Source organism: Bactrocera oleae, chromosome 2 (assembly GCF_042242935.1).
Source record: "Bactrocera oleae isolate idBacOlea1 chromosome 2, idBacOlea1, whole genome shotgun sequence".
Taxonomy (NCBI): domain Eukaryota; kingdom Metazoa; phylum Arthropoda; class Insecta; order Diptera; family Tephritidae; genus Bactrocera; species Bactrocera oleae.
Genome location: NC_091536.1, coordinates 81,914,113 through 81,937,304, shown reverse-complemented (window position 1 = coordinate 81,937,304; position 23,192 = coordinate 81,914,113). Strand labels below are relative to the sequence as shown.

The following is a 23,192-nucleotide window of genomic DNA, read 5'->3' as shown; positions in this document are numbered from 1 at the left end:
TAATGATTTTGTTTTTTAGTCCTCAACTGCTTTACTACTCATTTTCAAGGTAATGATGTCACTTGTTAAATATACTAGTATACATACTTAAATGTAATTATAAACAAAATGATATCGTTAAGTTCAGCACATTTTCAATATCAATTTCCGGCTGCAGATTAAGTGATTATTATTATTTTTTTTTCTTATAAAATAAAAATTTATATGAAGTTATACATACATATGTTGCTCGCATAAAAATATACAATACTAGTAGCATAAGTCCAAATATTATTATATTTACTTGGTGGACTAACAAGGTCAATACTAAATGGAGGGGTAACTCACTAGTGAAGTGTGCATTATTATCAAACAGCGAAGTTGTGTAATACAGCTGTCATTTGAAGGCTTAATCATATTAGAATTAAAGGTGCTCCATTTATTATTGCATATATAGCTGTTTTATTTCGTTATCAGGTTCGATAATAGGGTTTCGGCATAGACTTGCATACATAAGCGCGTTGATATATGAGTAATGCATGTGCTTTCTCAAGTTATATTATATATATATTTATATATGTATGAAAAAAAAACATAAATCGAGTAAGGTAACTAAGTTGTGAATAATTGTGCGGTGCTACATTTCGGAAAAAGTGTGACATTCGAAACACACCCGAAATTCTAAACAAAAATGCTGAGCAAACTGCATACCAAATATGATGATTCAAACTCACTAATTTTTTAAATTAATATCAAATCGTTTGTTAATATTTATTTTGTCCAAATTATTGTTTCATTTATAAAGCCTCAAAATAGATGTATATCAATTGCCGTTTTCTATTTGCCACTGCTCAACTCGCTACCACTTTTGAGTTAAAATTTTTCTTGTCAAAGCAACAATAAAATCAATGCCTATAGTATATTGAAATATATCATCTAAGTGGTATAACGTGTCACTGTTCATTGTGTGTTAAATTATACCAGTTTATACTAGTTGCTTGTTCGATTCGCCAGTCTCTTTATAAATATGTTATTATTTGTAAACAAAAAGTACGTAATACATTTTCTTTTGAAAATAGTGTGTGGCATATAAATTTAAGTAAAAGTTTTAAATAAACTATATACCACATGTATGATTTTTGAATCTCGATATTTTTTCCATAAAAATTCGTTGGTTGATATTTATTTTGCACAAATTAATTTTTCATTTACAAAATTTGAATATAAGTAGCTGAATAAAACACTACAAGAGAATATGTCTCTTATTTCCAACATTCGGTGTTTGATTATGTCAGTTAATTGTTTTTATACTAGTTGCTTGTTCGATTCGCCATTATCCTTTTAGATCTGTAACTCTAAAACTATAACTCAGATCAACTTGAGCATTTAGGTCAATATTCTAGAGATGTTATAGAATTAAATAAGACAATTAAAAAAATTGCTTTTTTGAAGCCGTAAAATCCATGTATCCCCTTTAATTTATAATTTTCGATTTTTTTTTATACCACTGTAATGAATTACTTTATTTTTATAACTGTTCTTTTCAAGTGCAATCACACACATACAAACACATTTTCCTGCCGCAACGGTTTTTCCTCTGCAAAATACACCTGCTCTCCCTATTCGCTCATTTATATGGTATATCGCAATCTTTGTTTACACTTTGTGATTGGCGCTCAATATACATACTTTATACCAGTTTGAAGTTTATTACAATATTTTATGGGAGCACATATACGCACACATACAAAGTATGTTTATCATTCTGCATAGCGTTTGATTATCAGCTTTTGATTGTTGCGTATGTATATATGAGTTTGTATATATAGCATGTGTGCATATTATACTTGTATGCATGTGCGTATGTTTGCATGTGATTATTTTCTATTTCAGCATATTCTTTTTCCGCGCTTTTTGCCATTAGGCCAACTCATCGATGCCACTGCTATGCATGTAACGAAATAAAAAGCAGTTATGTTGCTGCTAATTCTGGATAATTTAGCTACGATAGTGCTTTGCTCAATACTAATTTGTCATATACATAAGTAGATACAGGTGCATAGATAAGAGTTTTTTTTTGTTGTTTCGGTACTATGCTATCTATGGAATTTTTTAGTTGCAAGATAGCAAAAGTTATTTGTTTGTATATTTTTCCTTGGTTTGTCAAGCAGCCCGATTGGCTACGCGACCCAGTCAGTGCACAGCGAACTGATGACGAAACATTTCCGACTTTGGTAATTGTTTGTTTTTGTAGTGTGTTTTTTTTTTTTTTGACCAACTTTTGATTCACTGAGTCAGATACACAAGTTTTCGCTGTTGCTATTGTAATTTATTAAGTGTAACACTTTGTGTTGTTTTGTCTTGTTTTTGTATTTATTTTTGTTTTTGTTGTTCGCATTTTGACTTTTGACTGTTTTTATTTGACTCACCATCATTTGTTGTTTGCTGTTCGAATTTCATCAACTCTTTTCATGCTTTGCCACCTTCCAACTACTGTTTTTCTTTCTCTCTCGCGCTTTTCTTTGAATTTTTGTTTTCTGACTCTCGGTTTTGTTGCGTGTTTTCTATAGTTGAACTTTCTTCATTAATTTTTAACGCCACTACTTCTTTGAGTGCTTGTTTTTATTTGTTTGACACTTTTCAACGGTTTATTGTGTAATTTGTCAAATAAAATGCGCGAAGATTTGCGACGATTAATCATTTTGTGCGTAGCTTAGCCATTCGGTACACAGGAGTGATGTACAAAGAGTGGAAATAAGCTGGAAAATTCGCAAAAAACTAATTTTTCAAGTCAAATATTTAAATTTAAGTTTTGTGTCATTGAAACAAATTTCAGTAAATTATATATAATTTGTGTAATAAATTTGTTATGCTGTTACAAATTGTTCATTGCTATTTTGTATATTATATACATTCCAACTTTCTCATTTATTCACCAATCACACTTCATTTGTGTTAACATTTCCATTAAACTTTTGTCAAATTGTCTTTCTTGCAACAAGCTAAAATTTACTCTTGAATGTCTGTCATTAATTATGTTAACTGAAATTCGTTTAGCATTTTACTTGTTCTTCCGTCAATTTCATTTACTTACTTTTGCTTATCCTACAAGCCTGTCATTTGCATTTTATAATCATAGCTACTTACTCTTGACCTCATTTTAACTAAGTTGTTTGACGTAAAACTAACTGGAGAGCGTTTAGAGAAATTGAGCGTGTGCATCAGATGTAGCAATTAAATTCTTACAAGTTTACAGTTATTTGTTTATGTAAATTAGCATTTTGGTAAATTTCTGCCAAATAAAAATCATTCTGTGGTTTTTACATATTTTTCCGATTTTGCCACATAAAGTCGGCTGTCACATCGTTTAAAGTGGCATTGTGCTGTTCATACAGTAGCATGATGTTACATTTTTTGTATTATGTAAAAATATGACCAAGAAATTAACATCTAGCAGCTATATTTATATATATATATGAATATAAATAGTCAGAGTGACAAGGAGTGTCGATATAGCCATGCCCACCTGTCTATGTATATATACTCAGTACTCAGTCACTCAGTTTTTGAGATATATATCTCAAATTTTGCACAAGCTCTTGTCTCTCCAAGAACCTTCTTATTTGTCTAAACTGCCGATTTGGCACCACTATAGCATATAGCTGCCATACAAGCTGACCGCTCACAAGCCAGTTCTTGTATGGAAAACTTTTTGATTTAAAAATATATCTTTACAAAATTCGGCATTAGTTATTGTCTAAGCCAAAGCTACAACATCCAAAAATATTTTTCAGATCGTTCTTGTTTTGATTATTTTCACCAAAATTCTTTCATTTTTTTTAAATATTTTCTTAATAAATTTAGACTAAAAATATTTTAATATTACATATTCCCTCAAGTATTTACTTGTATGTTTATATACATATAACCGTTTTAGTTTTAGTTACAAGATAGCGTTATAAGCCCATAATTACATTTATATTATCTCTAGTCTCTTGGCTCTCTCCCCTTTTGTTTTATTGATTGATTTGATTGCCTTTTGTTTGTGTCTAATTGAAGTTCAATTGCTGGCAGATATGAAATTTTTTGCACTTAATTAAACAAGAAGCACAATTAGTAATCGTTTAACTCTATAAGTAGCAGGTAATTAACCTTTTAGGAATTTCTGCTGTCATCCACTGAGCGCAAACTCAAGGGCAAAGCAGTTGAGCACGCAAGAACAACACATAATGAAGTCGCTAATTAAATTAGCTTTTCGTAAAATTAACATTTAATTTAATTTTTATTTTTACTAACAAAAGCCGCATTAGTTTTAACAAACCCGCTTGCATTTGTTAAATTAAATATTCTCCAATATTGTAATATCTAATATAATATTTCTTGCATTGCCACGTGTAGTCCATTCAATGCCACTATTACCACACTCATTAATGGAACAGCCGGCCAGCTGTTTTTTCAACGTACTTTACCAAGCATTGAACTCTGCCACGTTCGAATGGTTTTGCGTCTTCGGTGCGTCATCTCGGGATGCTGACCGACTGTCCGACCCATTCAATGCTTGGCTGGCCAGTGATGTTGTATAAATAAAGCATTCCCATTTGCTTCTCGTCATATTTCCCATTATATATTACGACTCACTTGATTGTTGCGCTGCGCAGCCGGCTCCATGGCATCCTTCGCTTTGTTGTTTCTTTGGCGCGTGGAGCTCCTGTTGGGCGGCCGCGGGCTGTTGCGGCCTGTGGTGTTGTTGAACTGTTGTGTTGTGTGCGGTTGCTTGCTGTAAAAGTCAATCGGATTTTCGTGCCAATATGCTGCTTGCTTTGTTTAGTTGTTCGATTCGAAATTTATGATCATCTTCATTCACGCTACAATGACATTCACTCTGCACAATTGCAGAATAAGTGACATGCTTGGCGTAAAAATTTGTTTGGGATTTATTGTGTTTAACGTGGTTTGTTGGCAATAATTTGTTGATGCGAAGATTGTGAATTACATATAATATTTGAATTTCATTTCGGTCAAAGTTATAAAGCATTTTATTTATTCCTTGAAGAGACAAAACTTTATGTCTTTTGAATGTATACAACATTTAATCGGTATCTCAATATCTGCACTACGTTGTATCCATGTACTGTTGCTTTTCGCATATTTTTGTTGTAAAGTTTTATCGATTTCCCTTGTTGAACAATCAAATGTTAGAAGTAATAAGATTTGCTGTCGCTTATTTCTATTACAAATGAAAACCACAAAAAAATGTATACAAATTTAACGAATTTTGATGAATTTTGGTGAAATTATTTAATACACTGGTGGTCAGAAAAGAGTTATATGTATTTTTTTATATGAAACTTTCTAGAAATTTCGCAAGAAGTTGAAGCTTTTCAGGCCTATTTTTTTTAACTTTACTCATATATTTTTAAAAATCGGAAAAGCAGATACCGCTATAATGGCTGCTTAGCCTAATATTTGTTAAAAATAAATGTTTAAAGAGCTAATCTAATTTACAAAAGAAAATTATATATTATTATTATGATAAGCGTTGGCTTAAAACAAGAAAAAAAAAAACAACGTTAACTTCGGGACTACCAAAACTATTAAGTTCTTTACAGGTGCATTAGTCTAACAGTTATATGTAATAAGAAAAATAGATATTTTATGAAGATCTTTATCTTAACATTGCATTGCAGCTATGTATATGCTATAGTGCTCCGATCTGATATTGTTGAGAGAATGTAGCATAGTCTCAGACAATAATTCGTGCTAATTTTCGTGAGAATATCTTGTCAAATAGAATAAAAGACAAAATAATTTCCTTAATCACCACTTTGCTTACAATTTACTTTCGAAAATCTACCGGATATAGCTACGGAATACCGCTAGCACTTAAGTTTACCGCTCAAAGCAATAAATAAATCCTTGCAATAAATCTACAAAGTACCAAAAAGAGATATATTACGCCACGAGATGCTTTCGTTGGCTGCCTCTTAGTCGCACGATTTAAGCGATGAATTGTGTAGTCACTAGTCACTTTCAAAAGCTATTATCGATGCAGTTCAACGCATTAAAATCCAATAAGCAAATATATATTTTGTAAATTGCCTGCGATTTTTTCACTGCTTTCCTGCTGCACACACACACACACACACTCACACCCGTGCTCATGCATATATGCATATGCTTTTACTTTACTTACTTATATTGGCTATGCCATCTGCCTGAGCGCTTCCACTGCACTGCTGCTGAAATCTTTCTCTAGCGCTTGCGATTATATAAAATTGCGTACGCATAGATGCCAGCTACTTTGCTTCAGCTTCCCGTTCACTGTCTGCAACTGTTGCCGCGACTGCCGAGGACGATTTGCGATTCGATGAAATTGCACAAAATAATAAAATTGATAAAAGCTCTTTACAGAATCATGATGCATTAGATATAATTGTATATATGTATGTACTTGCAAGTACCAAGGCGGCGGGTATGTGATGCGTTTACACAAAATCTGTTACTCCAACGAATACATACATATACAAAGAAAGCAGAAATATTATTGTTTATATCGAGTACGTGAAGCGTATAAGCCGATTTTTAATATACATACAGACATACAGACAAACATACAAGCGAATGCATTATTGAATAAGAAAAAGTGTAGAAAACGAAGTGAAGAAAAACGAAAAGCAAACCGTTAATATGTTCAACATTAAGTTAAAAATAAAAGAGGGCGATAACACACTTCCACGCTCGAGGCGTTCGGGCTCGCTGGGCAGCACCAGCGGTCGCAACAGTCCGGCCAATATGAGCTTACGCAGTTCGCTCGCATCCTCCAATCGCAGCCCGAGCAATTCGCTAAGGCGCAAGGACAAACGTGTTCGAATCGTAACGACGTACACCGGCGACCCGGAGCGCAATAGACAATATGGTAAGAAAATATATTCCTGGCAATAGCAAATGATAATGGTAATGATAATGCTGCAGCTGTAGTGTCTCTGTCAGCGCGGCTAGATGTGCAGGTGAAATCATAACTAAGTACTCACCCACATATATTTTGGTGTGGCTTGGAAACTCGTGCATTCGAGTGGCCAACATTTTTGTGGCCGAAGCAAATATCTACATGGTAATAACAATCGTGACGCGCATAACAAACAATGTGCCTTGCGCTGCACCTTTTGTCTTGGAGGATATTAAGAGCGCCGCAGTAAAATAACACAAATAAGTCTAGTTCAACGAAACTTACTTGAGCGCAAAACTTTTCTGGGAATAGCAATATGCAGTGCAGTTGCTGAAAGTGAAAATGTTATAAAGTTATATCTGTACCTATAAATGTTACTTTATAGTCGTATTTAATGCTTCTTCTTCTGCTTCCATTACAGACGCCGTGGACGGTCTCACAGAGCTGCGTCTGGAACAATACGAAATCCATATTGAGCGCACCACTGCCGGTCTGGGCTTGAGCATAGCGGGCGGCAGGGGCTCTACACCTTTCAAAGGCGACGACGAAGGCATTTTCATATCACGCGTAACCGAGGGTGGCCCAGCGGATTTGGCCGGTTTGAAAGTTGGCGATAAAGTACTAAAAGTGAATGGCATTAATGTGGTCGATGCCGATCATTATCAAGCCGTGCAGGTGTTGAAGGCCTGCGGTGCGGTGTTGGTGTTAGTGGTCGAACGCGAAGTTACACGCCTAATAGGACATCCAGTGTTTAGCGAAGATGGCTCGGTCTCACAGGTGGGTTTGCTCGTTTTCAAATACAAACAAATATATTGTTGTATATATGTATATGTATGTATATAGCCGTTATGTCAACGACAAGTTGAGTCGATCCCTCATTTGTTGCGTAATTAAATGCTTGCTGCGGTAAATTGTGTCGTAAAACATGCAATTAGCGCTGCGAAAGTGCGAATGTCGCTTAATATACATATGTTTGCAAATTGATTTTTATTTACTGCAATGCAATATCAACGCATATAAACATACAAATATTTGCAAATTAAATTTGTTTCACTTGCAGATATCGGTGGAAACGCGACCGTTGGCCGCAGCGCAGCAGCATGAAAAATTTATTCCGGCACCGATTGAAATTATTCCAGAACAGCAGCAAATACAGCAGCTACAACAGCAACAACAACAACTGCAGCAAGCGCCTGCCAACTTAAACAGCTATCAAGCGAATGTATTTACAACACCAACAACAGCAGCAGTAGTTGCAGCTGCAGCAGGACCAACAAATGTGGCAAATTTATCACAACAGCAGCAACAACAACCACAGCAACAGCTCCAACCGCAACATGTTGGGGTGGGAGCAACAAATGGCGTTTTGGAAAATGGCAAGGTCGGTTTTGTACGTTGTCGGTCAGTTTTGCAGTAGAATTTTTAGTAAAATTTGATGAAAAATAGTTTTGCAAACGAAAATTAAATGAAAGTAGGAATCGGAATTTTGCTCATGCGGAAAAAGTTTTGTAGCAAATATTTGAAAAATAATTTGGAAAATATGAATATTTGATAAATAGTAACAAACCAACGACATGAAACCTCACCTCGAAATATGCTGAGGAAAATCGAACTTTTTTTTTTGTTGGTTTTTTAAATAAATCAGTGTTATATGCAACCATTCATGTTTGCCAATTTTTTGCTAGCTTTTACTAAACTAAACACATGAGAAGAATTTTCTGCAATTAAATGCTAAAAGTGTAATAGTTCTCATTTAAAGAATTCACTGTGAACTATTCACCGATTTTCACAACTTCAATTTGACTTTTACCCTTTATATGCATTTCACTCATTGTAGGATGCCCCCTTGAGCTATTTACAACTGCACACGACTTTAATTCGTGATCAAATCGGACAAGGCTTGGGCTTCAGTATTGCCGGTGGCAAAGGCTCGCCACCATTTAAGGATGGCTGCGATGGAATTTTCATTTCACGCATAACTGAAGGCGGTTTAGCGCATCGTGACGGCAAAATAATGGTTGGCGACCGCGTGATGGCTGTAAGTGCATTAAACCTACATACACTACAACAACAATACGCATCACGCGTATATGCTATAATGACTTTACTGTATGCACACGCATACATATATATTATATATGTTCCTTAGGGTGTGCGTTACTTCGCGTGTAGAGTAAGTAAGTTTCAGAAATTGCCCTAAATCAATCAACTTTTTTCGTATATATCATGGATTGCTATGGATTGTTTTTATCTTCAAAGCAAATGAACCTACAATTTTAAAATAGCTATATTGTAATATATTTTCTGCGCTCTACAAAAAAATCTTAAAAATTTTTTTTCATAAAAACATTCTTTTAAAAGTTATACGCAGTTAAAGTTATCATCAAATGTACAATACTATATTCGTATTCATACAGTACACCATGACGTATGAGCAACACAGAATGTATTGTATAAATCATTGGAATGTATGCTCAATGTATTTGATGTATAACTTTGACTGCGTACAACTTTAATAAATAAAATATCAAAAATCCCTATACTATATACAAAACTGAAAACTGAAACTGAAACTGGGAAACTACGCACACCCTAGCGTACATACATACCAATTATTTATGTAGTTGTGTATGTGCATTGCTCGCAATTACACATTAACATTCGCAATTTGTCGCGGTTGTCATTGCCATATCAAACTTTATATGTTAGCGTGTTGTTTGTGTACTTTGAGTGTAATCCACCACTGTGTGATTTGTATTAACAGATTAATGGCAATGACATGACGAACGCCTGTCATGACGCTGCGGTGCAATGTCTCACTGAGCCGCAACGATTTGTGCGTCTGGTGTTACAGCGCGAGTATCGTGGACCTTTGGAGGCACCGTTGAGTCCACGCAGTCCAGCTGTTTTGAATTCGCTCAGTCCTTCCGGTTATCTCGCCAATCGACCAGGTACATAAACTGTTCTCAAAATCTGTTTTGCAATTTTTGCTTTATTTTATTTTTTTTTGGTTTTAAATGTAAAATTTATTATCCTTTTCTTACGCACTTTTTTCTTCGCACCTTTTTTCTTCACAACAGCAAACTTCAATCGCTCTATCGGCGATATAATATCAGAGCAAGCACAAACTAATCTGCAACAGGCGCCCACAGCGGCACCGACACTGGCACAGCAACAGCAATATCCACAATATCCAGCTCAGCAACAATTTAACTACACCACCCAGCCGTCGGCTTACGAAATAAATAAAACTGCTACGATACCCAACGCAACAGCAGCCACATTAACTAGCGCTAGTGTAGGTGGTAACAATGCACCGAAAACAAATGGTTTTACGGCTGCGGCAACAACTGTGCCATACCAGCAGCCGCAGCAGCCACAGCAGCAGCAACAAATCGATAAGGTCACGGGTCAACCGGTGCCAGCTCCCAGGCGCGCAAATTCCATACCTTTGGGAGACGCGCCAGCGGAAGCCACACCAGCCAACGGTAATGCTGCACAGCCCCCAGATTCGGCAAATAAGCCGACAGTGGCACCAACTGCCGGCCCAAACCCAGCCGCTGATGCTTCTGCTGAAACTCAGGTATGTAAGAGCGTAGGTTTGATTTTTCCTTTTCTGCGCATTAAACTATATTAATTGTGTGTCTGTAACCGATTTGTATTGAATACGTTACTTAGTTACATAAAAATACACATTGGTCGTTAGTTAAACATAATTATTGTTTGTCAGTCATCCATACACCAACATTTAATGTGTCTACTCATTTTCCAGCGCGCAAAAATTCGAAAAAAGTGACGTCTTGCTGACAGCTGTTGTTAGCTTCAAAATTATACATATGTATTTCACGCGCTTAATTGCTTTAATTTAATCATATAATATTTGTATTAAAGTAATTTGAGTTTTTTTTGCCATCATTCATTTAGTCGCGTGCATACCAAGCATTACCCTGCACCTCTGTATTCACATACCTGCTTACGAATTGTATAAGTGCCATTGTATTTGTAGCAAACACTAATTTTGAGTTAAAGTTTTCGAAAAATTTGCCAATGTGTTAACATAATTTACCGTTCAAATTTCAAATTACTAGAAAGGTAAGTATACGCAGGGTAATTTTAAGTACTTTAAGGTTGAATAAGTCTTTGAGCGGTTAGTAATATAGCTAATACTTAATTTGTTAATTTTAACAAATTAACCTTTTATGTATTTCGATTCGAGTATTTCCAATGTTTTTTGGTTATCTTTTAAACTAATGTTCATTTTAAGAATATTTTACCGAGATTTTAACATTATTTCTGCTATTTGGGGTGGATATGAATTCAGCAAATTGGAGTTGAAAAGCGACAGGTCAATCTTGAATTATACATGGTGTAACTAATCGTTTTATATATTAATATATAAATGGTTATATGTTAAGGTAGCTTTACAAAACATTTACTTACTCATTATAGATAAGCAATTACGATGAAACAAATATATAATTAAAATTTTTGTTAGAAAGTGCAGCTTGAATTCATTTCACAAACAAATACGATTATATATACATAAGATGATCTATTTTGGGGTTCCTTACTTTTTTAAAGAAAAAAATATAGATGGTCCATCCGTTGAGTTCAATTTTCGATGACTCGTTCGAGCATTTCGACTGGTAACTGACGAATGACACGAGTGATGTTTTGCTCCGTTGTTTTTTCTGGATGAAATGGCAGCTCTTGAATCTCTTCAGCTTGCTCTTTGTCCCAAATGCGACAATTTTGCTTGTTTACATTCCCATTGAGCCAGAAATGGGTCTTATCGCTGAACAAAATTTGGCTCAAAAACGTCGGATCTTCTTGGAACTTTTCAAAAGCATATATACCGAGGCAATGCCGCTTGGGAACGTTGAGTGACTTCAGTTCTTGCATAAGCTATATTTTGTACGCTTTCAATTTAAGATCTCGACGTAAAATGCGCCAAGTCGTTCCATATGTCAGTCCGAGTTGCTGCAAACGGCGCCGAATCGACTCTCCACCGTACACTCTTCATGTACACTCTTACCATATATATATTGAGGTTAGAATAGGTTAGATTGAAAAAGGTTAGAAAAAGTACGAGTGTTTTTCAGCTTTGGTTGTAGCATAACAAGATTTGTTCAAAACTAATAAAAACCTTACTCGATTTTATGTATTTTTTTTAGATAATAAGTTTTTGAGTTCTAACATTTAAACTTACTATGATTAATAAAAAAATTAAAGAAAATATTTTTAGATGCTAAAGTGGTTTAGAAACCGTTTCGGAAATATAAAAAATTAAAAACTTTTATGAAGAAATATAATCCAGATTTATAAGTATAAATTTAATAAATTCTATATTCTTCCATAAGGAATCTGCAATTAGACTATATATAAACTAGAAAATTAAATAATTAGTATTTTTTGCATTATATGTATACTAAAATTTTTATGTTTGTTGTAGAGCTGTTATTGCAAGGTAAGTACGCGTTCACGAGTGGTTTGTAAATTTTAGCGGTAAATTATGAATATCACATTGCCTGGGCGTGTGGCACGCATATGTGCTTAATATTTTAACTCTTTCACCGGATAACAAACAATTGTTGATGATATTTTTTATTTTGTTTAATAATTTCCGCCTTTAATGCGGAATTATATTTTTAATAATTATTTACTCCTTTATTGTGTGCTAATCTAAAATAAATAAATAATCAATTTATTTCCAATTAACCGCAATAATTTGTTTGTGTTTGTCTATTGCATGAATACATAGAGTTAAATGTGTATTTGGACGAATTTATTACTGTATGTACTATTTTGCAGAGCCCAGTGTAAACTCCTGCACCCCATGGTATACATATTAATACTATAAACATCATTTATTACACCTGCATAAACATATGAACCTATATTTATATATACTTTATATATATTTGTATCAATTCACTGCAAAATTTTTCTCTATGTTTAAACGGGTTCGTTTTAAGGCGCATTAAGTTTACATACTTAGGTATTTTTTTATTTATTTTTTAGTTTATAACTCTTAAATATCCACGGATCCAATCGTCGAGGTTCGTTTTACTTGAAATTATTTTGATTTATTCAGTCATATTATTTTTTATTTTCCTAGTGCATACACAATTAGTATTATAGTTATCATTTTGGCTAATTTAGACATCCTTATAAATATATATGAGCGCAAAATTGCTTTAACACATCGACACTAAAAATCTAGTTATTTAAGCAGAATTTATAACCCAAAAACCTAAACAAGCATTATTTTCTCTTTTCTTTCTTTTGATTTAATACAAATTTTTGAAACTATTTAACCAAAACGCAATCCAACCAAACAAACAAACGCACGAAACGTCATTGCAAAACCCACCAAAAATGTTAATTGAAATAAAAACAACAAAAAAATATAAATTTATATATATATATATAATCTTGTGTAAACTGCATGTAATGCTGGAAAATAATTCGCGCTCAATGCAGGTGCCGCCGCTTCGACCGCTGACTAGTGAAGATTTCCAAGCGATGATACCGGCGCACTTCCTAAGCGGTGGCAGTCAACATCAGGTGAATGTGGCAAATGGCAATGAGGTGGGCGTTGGACCCTCGGTCACCGTAACGGTGAATAAGGCTGTACCCGACTTGCCCATGTTCCCCGCTGCACCCACGGAACTGGGTCGCATTACCGAAACAATAACAAAATCCACATTTACGGAAACCGTAATGACGCGTGTCACCGATAACCATTTAGCGGAGCCACTGATCAGTGAGGTGATTATCAAAAAATATTGATCCATGAAGTAGACACAAAACACTTAACACAAGTGTGCACAAAATGCAAAAACTAGAAACAAAAAAATCTTACAACATTACAGAAGTACAAGTAAAAGTAACAAAAACAATATAAAAACCAAAACAGTTGCAGAGCTACACTTTCAGTTCACACGGTATTCGCCAAATGCGGGAAGCTGCATTGAATATTTAGTTATTGATTGCACACTTATCCATGCATCCATGCCTTCGCTATAACTTGCGGCATTATTCATGGTTTTCTCCAAATTAATTACATAATCTTCATATAGTTTGTGTTTGTTTTTTTTTTTTCTGTAAATAATTAAGAAGTTTCAACTGCGGCTGCTAACCGGATGCTTAGGCGCACCCATATCGAATAACTAACTCTCATCACACAAACTCTTAATGGTCAATGGTTTTCAGTTACTTTGCGAGTAGTTAGTGCAACTAAAAATTTGCGGTTTCACTTTAACGGTAGTTGTAAAGGTTATTGAAATGGGCGCTTATAATTACCTACATACATACATACATACATAGATACATAGATACATACGTGTATGCATGCGCCAAATAAATAGTCAATAAACACCATTATGAATGAAGCGTTAAAGTGTAAAAACAGATGAAAATTTTATCTAAGAAGTATGTAGGTAGTACATATTTACAATATACATATACATATCTCAGTTTTAGACTGCATGAAAATGTCTGTGCAATTTTAACTTTTTCATTCAAACATTTCTCGATCTAAAAAAGTATCTTCGAAATTATGGTATTATAAAATGATCAATTCAAAGTGCGATGTCTGTTTTTACATTTGAACGCTTGCAATTTTTCTTAGATATATAGTAGATAAATGTATGCATGTAGATAATTAATTTACTTCATTTAAAGAAATCTTGATTTTGTCTATAAAAGCAATTAATTATTTACATAAAATTGCCCTTGAAGGTAACAGCACATCTACATACATACATCAATGAAATATTATCAAGCCCGCCTGCCTGTGGTGGGTTATCAAAATGTTTACTAATTTTAGGGTGCACTATACTTTTATATATTTTGTCATAAAAACGCATCTGGTGTTTAAACAGTTTATTTAAGGTAGTCGTTTATATATGTTAAAAAATGCCGGTTTTATATGTAACAATTTTTAACCGGCGCTCATCGCAGCAATGTTCTAAAATAATAGCTTTTCGAACGAAGTTATTTTAGACTAGATTTTTCTTTTGCTAGTTTCTATCGGTAGTTCATATCGTAGTTCATACTTGTACAATTTTAGGCCTGTTCGTTATGATACATTTCTAAATATAAAGAAAACAACTACGAAACGTCGAAATTTACTAAAGCAACTACATAATTTTTACACCATGTATGTTGGTCCCGGGATAGCTAGAGATGTTAAATCCTTAGTTCTTACACTGTGTTCTACCAGAAGAGTGAAGTGAAGCCAATTGCCTCGTCATTTTTTTAAATTTTTTATGCTAGCTTATAATAACAACGAAGGCGGTTTAACAGTTTAGAATCCCACAATTCACTCAAGAAGAGGACAAATATGAATGATAATAAACATATTAAAATCAGGTGCACGGAATTAAAGCTTTGCTTTCAATTACAATCTTAGTTAAAAATCAGGAGAATACCATGCCGGAGTACATCTCATCTCTAATCTCTTATTATCTTATCTTGATTAAGTGCTGGATTTTAATTAGTAAAAGAGAGTTAGTAAAATATCTCAAGTACATAATTCTGCAACTTGGAGAGATTCGCCAATCCGTGTTCTTACGTAATCTTTATAAATACATTTTTTTTGATTTTAAAAAATAAAAAAAAATTCTGGAACGAAGATTCAAGGGGTTATATACACATGCTAGTCTGAAAAGTTGCGTTTTTTGTGAATTTTTGTTTGGAACCACATTTTATATAATAAATAAATACAAAAAAGTAAAATTACAGAACTTATTGTACTTTGATAATCGTTGATGCATTTTGAAATTTTTGGATTCCCTTCGATACCGTAGCTGATCACCAAGAGGGTGCCCGAAAAAAGGTGTCTGGTGTTGCTGGGGAAAATTATCTCAAAGCCAAAAACAAAAAACAAAAATATTGTAATAATAGCTAAATACAGGTAATGATCGACGGACCAGTCAATATTTTTATTTTGGACGAAATGACGGTTTTCAAAAAACAAAAAAAAAATATCTTTTATAAAAAAATTAACACTTCAGAGTGACTTAAAAAATCGAAATTAATATCAAAATCTTATTCTTTCGATCCCAACAAATATAACTATAAAGGTTGAGTGAAATTTTCAAAGCGATCGATCCAACCGTTTTGTAGTCGGAGCCGATTACACCAAGTTATAAGATTCTTACAAATACGCTCATATCTCCAAAACTATTTGCCGCATGTGTTCTCGAAATATGTACATTCGTTATATGGTATAAGCCAAACAAAAAATCGCAAAAAACCACTTTATCAAATTTAATCTTTATTTTGTAACAAGAAATTTTCAAAAAATACAACTATACCAAAATTAAAAATGTTAAAATATCTGTATGTAAATCTTGCGAAATTAAACAAAAGCGCAGACTCGTCTTTGGGACGTATTTAGAAGATATGCAGAAAAATTAAAATTTCCTAGTTTAAGTAGATTTAGTGCTTCAGAGGTGAATGTCACATTTTAATTTAAATTATTAATTAAATTATAATTTTTTTAAATTTATTCTTTAATTTTAATTTTTTATTGAAAAATCTAAAATTCAAAATAATCAGGTATTAAGCCAACAGGCGAAATGACATTCATATAATATGTGTACATACATATAAATTTATTAAATATTTGTTTAATATTGACGAAAAAAATCTTGTTTCCATTGAGTAGATAGTGAGAATAATTTCTTTAACCGAAATAAGTTTTAAAATGGACTTTGAATTTTATATGCCTGAGGGCCTAGCACTTATAACGACATATGTATATGTACGAGTATGTGTGTTCTTTAAGGTATCATGAAATACATAAATGATACTAAAGACTATTATTGATCCCTCATGAGAGCCCCTATAACACTATATAATACAAACATTATAAAGTTCTCTAGTTTCTGTTAAAGATGCTCATAAAATATCCGAGCTTTCCACTATCAGCGTTTGCAAGAACATTTCGCTATGCTTTACTTTAAGGTTGACTTCTTAAACTTACCAGCAGTAATATTATATTACTGCAATTTTCGACAAAGTCACTAAAGTGTTGGAATTAATTTCATTTGCAAATATTTTTCCTGCTTCTCTTGCTAAACTGTATGATATCGTATTGGTTGGTGGCTTTTAAGAATTATTATCTCCCAAGTGAGGGGAAACTAAAACAAAAACTTTCTAAAATGTGGAAGAAAATTGTGGTATGTAATTGTGAGCTCCGCATCGGTTGAAAGTTTTCTGCTACCATTACTTTCCTTCCATATTAAAAGTGCAAATGCCGTTCCTTGCAGATTACTAACGCAACCACACGCTTGGCCTCCGATGCTTTTGAAGCAATTTTACTTACTCTCTTACTTACTTTAAGATTTGCACTTTGTTAATATTATTTAAAAAAAAAAAGTTTAACCAAACTCCTTCCTTTGTGGGTGCTGTTTTGCTGACTGTGCTGCTTACTTTATGAAGAATAATTCAGAGCAATTTTCGTTTTGTTAATATTTAATATTTACCATGTGATATGGCTGTTGTGACGCATCTTGGCGCACAGCTGTTGTTGCATACGCGATATATGCGTCATATGCGGAGCAGACGGCGGCTTTCATCGGCCAAGTAAATGCTATGATACTTGTATCATATTTATTTGGTTCGTATGCGTATTTTATACTAACAACAAAATCTTGTTTGCATGTCGTGTTCATATGTACCGCCTTTATATGGCCGGCTTAATGGATAAAACTTACAGCTGCCGAGAAAATAATTTCGGTTAGATCTGCCAGAAGCTGTGTTATCCGAAGATTACGGAACTTTGCAGTGATTTGGATTATACAAGAAGTTCCTAATATCGCTTATGTTCTAAATAAATTGAAAATGCTTATTACGCACCACATTACCAAGTCCTGCCATAAGTTCTGTTACAAGTTCAGATCGTTGTGAAAATGAAATTCTACTATATTTTCAAATAATATAATACAAAATTAATTTTATTTAATAATGCATACATTAAATTAGCGATGTATAAAATTTTATTTCTTTTACACAAGCCCTCAAACGATTCGGCCATTGATGAATAGCAACCCACAATGTTTTTATAGGTATTGACAACCAAAGATTTTTTGAGACCCGAAATTTCGGTTGGCTATTTGATAGGTCTCTGACCTCTAACAAAAAATGGATTCAAATCTGCACTTCCAGGCGGCCAGTAATTTTTCATCTGTAACAACGACCATGAACGTTGACCGCGTACCACTGAAAAAGCCGCTTCCATCTGTTGAGCCTAATTTGCTTCAAGCGCGTTGTCAGAAGATGACCAATTGACCGACAATTGGCTTTCATGTGGAGATCATCTTGAATAAGTCTTGACTTTGATCTGATCGATACATCCGTTTCCCTTGACATAACTTTTCGTTTTCTAAGGCTATTGCTGGGAATGCATTCACGAATAGTTTTTTATGGCTGAATAGGTTTGAACTACGCGAATAGATTTTAACAAACGACCACTTTCATGCCTGTCATCAACTGTAGACGTTTGGGAAAAACGATCAATAGTGCGCGGTTGTCTTTAGTTCCCAACTTCATTGTTAATAAGCGAAAGCTAAAATAGAACTGATTTTTATATATGATTATACACTATATACAAATTAAAATCAAATTTAAGTCCACTCTTTTTACGAACTTGTCCTCGCATTGTAAACTTTGTAACAGAATTTATGGCAAGGTTGCGTATTCTGTCTATATGTTGTATTTGGTGTATCAATTGAAGTAAAAAACTGTACCGTACTTTTGTACTGAAGCTACAAAGTCCTCACACAAAAAATCTAAGGTTAAATCATGTGAAGTAGACTTCAAAACACCCTAAAAATTGTTGGCTTTTATTACGTTTCGATAACATACGTTTCGTAAGTCGAACATAGATATTCAATGAATATTCAGTAATTTTCAGTAAGTACTGGACAATTTTTCATTTATAAAGAGACTATTCAAGTTCACGAAATAATTCAGTGTTGAGGTCAAAAATGTTCGTATACCACACTCTGATTTCGAAGTTATAGACGGGAAATTTGACTGGTATAGAACTTACATTTAACTTGTATAATTATAAATATAATTCAGTCGCTTAATTTATAGAATTATTCATATGATGTCAGTTGTCTAAAAGACGCCTTTTTTGGTCGAAATATAAAGGATTTTTCGATGTTGTGGAGGCCATTTTTGTGAAAGAATTTAAGAGGCATACGCAGTGTGACAGTCAGTCCAAAAATGCTGTTTCGAGAAAATCGGGTTTAAAGATAAACTGATGGTGCTGATAGAAGGCTGTAACAGTAAAAGTATTTGAGATATCAGTTTAAAATTTTAGTATGTTATTTTTAAAGGTATAACCCATCGAACTATTTTCTCTCTATTTCACACCAGTTGTGCCCTTTAAAATTTGAATTTCTACTACAGTAATGTTTCGAATTCCGACATTTAGGAGATAATTAGTCAACCATGTAAAAAAAATATTCACGCTCAATAAAAAAATTGAGTAAAAATTTTTCTATGTAGATACTGCGCAATATATATGTAATTTAAACTTATTTATACAAAATTGTAATAGTAAGAAACTAAAAAACACGATAACATAAGGAATTCGCACTTGTTTTGTTATCGCACACGTTTTGTTTTGGTATCGAAAATCACTTAACTCAGGTATTTCATAAACTTTTCTTATTGCTTCAGTTAAATTTAATCAACGCTGTCATTATTTTTATATACATTACTAACTACTTGCATGCACAAATACACTCAAACTTCATGCACTTCAAAAAATAAAAATTCACGAAATTGCTTAGGAAATAATTTACTCGGAAGGACATTATTCCATATACATCTGTGGGCATTTGACAAAACAACTTATCTCGACTTAGTTCGTATAATGCCTCAAGCTGTAAGTGGAACTTTTACAATTAAAAAAACTGTCGTTTAAAGAACCATCCTTAAAATCTGCTCAAAATATTTTATTTACATAACATTAAAGTTACTTGAAAGGAAACCTTCTAAAGTCAAATAAGTTGTTTTGTAAACGGTCCATAGATATATCCATATGTACATGTTTCTTCTGCTTTCATTAACATGGCTATTAAAATACTTAATTAATAAATGTATACATTTGTATATTGTTTGTAAATATCACCAACAATTATCGCACACATCATCAAGAACATTCATTGCGCTTTTCGAGGGTCTATCAAAATTTTATTTTCTGTAAATTGTAAACGATTTGTTAAAAAAGAATATTGTAAATATTGTTTCACATTCGTAACTATTGTAGTCAGCACATTAGTTCAATATTTCTATTTTATTCAAATTATAGGAAGTTGTCTTGCCGAAGAATCAAGGGTCGCTGGGCTTCAGCATCATTGGCGGTACGGATCATTCCTGTGTGCCGTTCGGTTCACATGAGACGGGCATATTTATATCGCACGTAAGTACACTAAAAGATTTACTTAATAAGTTACGCACATGTGATTTTTTTTACTCAACTGTATTGAACGAGCACCCCTTAAAAACCGAGTGTCACTGCCAAGTCCGACTTGCGTCAATATAAACGCTTAAAACTTGAATTAATTTAAGTAAACAGGAATACAATTCACATATCGTGTTTCCATGGGCATTTTCGCAAACAGTGCATGTAAAAATTATTCAAGATGCTTATGCATTTCCTAAGTAATTAAAAGTTGATAACTAAAATTTTGTTTACTCGCGCCTCGCACGGAATTTGATTTTGAATATAATTTTTATTTATTATAAAACAAAAATATGAGTATATTGTGTATGGAAATTTCTTCGATTCGTAACATTCCGTGACTCAGGATCTCATTAAAACCTCATACTTAGTTCGACAGGTTGATGTAATCGTTAGATTGTAAGGACATATAAAAACCAGAAACAAAGTTAACTTCGACTGCACCGAAGCTAAAATACCCTTCACAGGTGCATTTTTGATAGCATAAGAGAGCATAAAAAGATACTTATTCTGATTCCGATCTGCACAATATGTTTGGAAATTGTAACGATGTCTTGGATAATAACATCTGCCAAATTTCTTGAAAATACCTCGTCAAATGAAATACTTGATTCCGATTGTTTAGTTTGTATGGCAGCTATATGTCCGATAGTGGCTTTGCAGATTCGCGAGCAGATTCGTGCTGATAAAGGGACTGGTGCAAAATTTCAGACCAATATCTCTAAAACTGAGAGACTAGATCGCATATATACAGACGGACGCACAGATAGATGGATAGACAGACGGACATGGCTAAATCGACTCAGCTCGTTACGCTGATCGTTTAAATATATAGTTTATAGGGTCACCGACGTTTCCTTTTGGGTACTACAACCATCGTGGCAAACTTAATATACTCTGCTCAGGGTATAATAAAAAAAATGCTGCAAAAAACTTCGGCTGCACTCTTCACAAGTGCATATTTCTTATAACATAATTCAATTAGTTTTTTTGTTTGATTGACTGATAAACATACGCGGTAGTAACGAAGTACATTCTTCACATGAAATGTTTTGTAATAAAATACGTAACCCCTAATATAAAACCTGGTAAATTACCCGAGGTCGTCAATTCTTATGTAAAAATTCAAATAAATGAATGCATTTATTCATATATCATATATTTTTAAGAGAACTGCAGTTCGGAAATTATTGATTGATAGCTTTAGTGAACTTTATTGATGATCCCTAGACCCCTTCTGATAATAATATTGGTTTTGAGAGTCACACCTTTTTTGTGTAAATATTTGGTACCAAGTCGCTTTAACTGCTCTTGTTCGAAATTGTATTGATTTATGCCATTTTACTACAGTTAAAGTTTGGCCCACAATAAAGCGTGTTATACACTTACACCTACATTCTATACACTACTCATTTTATTTGAAATATTTTATGTTTGCTATTTTAATAAGCGGCAATTTTTCATTGTCAGTTCCGTTTATTCCACGCACATTTCATATAAAAAACATAGCTAAATAAAAATGTAAGTATATAGGCAGTAAATAATGGCTGAATGCGCCAAATGGAAGTCGCTCCCACTTCGGCAGCAGTGTTGCGTTGGCATGTAATAATGTTTTGTGCTGGACTATTACATAAATTACACAAGTGTTTACTAAAGTTTTCATTTGTTGCTTGCGCCTTTCTTCGGCTGATCCCTTGCGGCGCAAATGCAAATGAGCAAATGTAATGCGAGCAGGCTGCTAATGTAGTGCTAAGCGTCTTGCAGTTTAAGAACCAGCATTTAACTTGAGAATAAACTTTAAGCATCTCTATTTTATCACAATTTTAGCTAATAAAGTTTACTCTTATTAAATTTTGTATTTTCAATTGCTGCTTTTAAACACAACTTAATCGAATTGCAGGTCGTACCCGATGGCATCGCACACAAATGTGGCAAATTGCGTATGGGTGACAGAATTTTGAAAGTCAACGACGTGGATATATCGCGTGCTACGCATCAAGAGGCTGTAATGGAATTGCTGAAACCAGGCGACGACATCAAGCTGACCATACAGCACGATCCATTGCCACCTGGCTTTCAGGTAAGCTTGAATGCCGAAAAAAACAAACACAAATATTTTTCGATGTTTTTCGAAAATTGCTTAGTTTAAGCTTCATTGTGCTTGTAGTATAAATAAATACATACATACAGTAATAACATGTAGTAGCAAATATCATCTCATAGCAAAGTATTATTTGTAAGCAATTTCGCTAAAACTGCAAAAAATATTAGCTTATACAACATAGCTTGTTTTTTTCTCACTATTGCAAAATATTTACACCTTTTTCCTTTTTTAATTGCAATATCCAAGATTGAGGTAGAAATTTTACAAACTGAGGTAAGCCGCTTTTTGTTTGGATTATTCACTAAGTGTTTCTCTAAATGTTTCTAAAATTCTTATTGATTTTTGTTGAGTTTATGAATGAGTTCCGTTAAGATCGAAAATTTTTCCAAGTTCCGAGTTCGTTTTTTTTTAGTTTACTATTTATTTACAAAGACTTTCTTTAACATATTTAAGGGTTTTCAAAATTGCTTTGTTCATTTTCTGCGGACTAAACATTATTAAAGACCTAACAGTTCGTTTTAAATTTTACGTTTGTTTCTCAATACGTTTGTTTTTCATAATCAGTTAAGTTTTTTAGAACGTAAGCAATTTGTTTGATTTTGATTATATTAGTTATCTGCAAAGCAAAACATGGAAAAGCATTATTTAAAAAAAGCTCCTTTTGTGCTTTTGGG

At 33.5% G+C, this 23,192-nt stretch overlaps 1 protein-coding gene across 26 annotated transcripts in view; it reads left to right on the top strand.

The window, feature by feature from the left end:
• Positions 1-23,192, top strand: part of scrib (scribble planar cell polarity protein) — a 125,812-nt gene that overhangs the window by 58,910 nt on the left and 43,710 nt on the right. For 15 of the 26 annotated variants that reach the window (XM_070105833.1, XM_070105834.1, XM_070105837.1 and 12 more), the window contains 9 exons: positions 7,347-7,702; positions 7,986-8,306; positions 8,763-8,963; positions 9,690-9,876; positions 10,006-10,508; positions 13,409-13,696; positions 20,262-20,372; positions 22,315-22,494; positions 22,765-22,791. In XM_070105833.1, coding sequence (XP_069961934.1) covers positions 7,347-7,702; positions 7,986-8,306; positions 8,763-8,963; positions 9,690-9,876; positions 10,006-10,508; positions 13,409-13,696; positions 20,262-20,372; positions 22,315-22,494; positions 22,765-22,791 — 2,174 coding nt within the window. Of the gene's footprint in view, positions 1-6,380; positions 6,896-7,346; positions 7,703-7,985; positions 8,307-8,762; positions 8,964-9,689; positions 9,877-10,005; positions 10,509-13,408; positions 13,697-20,261; positions 20,373-22,314; positions 22,495-22,764; positions 22,792-23,192 lie in introns of all 26 variants that reach the window. The other 11 variants (XM_036361527.2, XM_070105838.1, XM_070105836.1 and 8 more) reach the window with 7 other exon arrangements.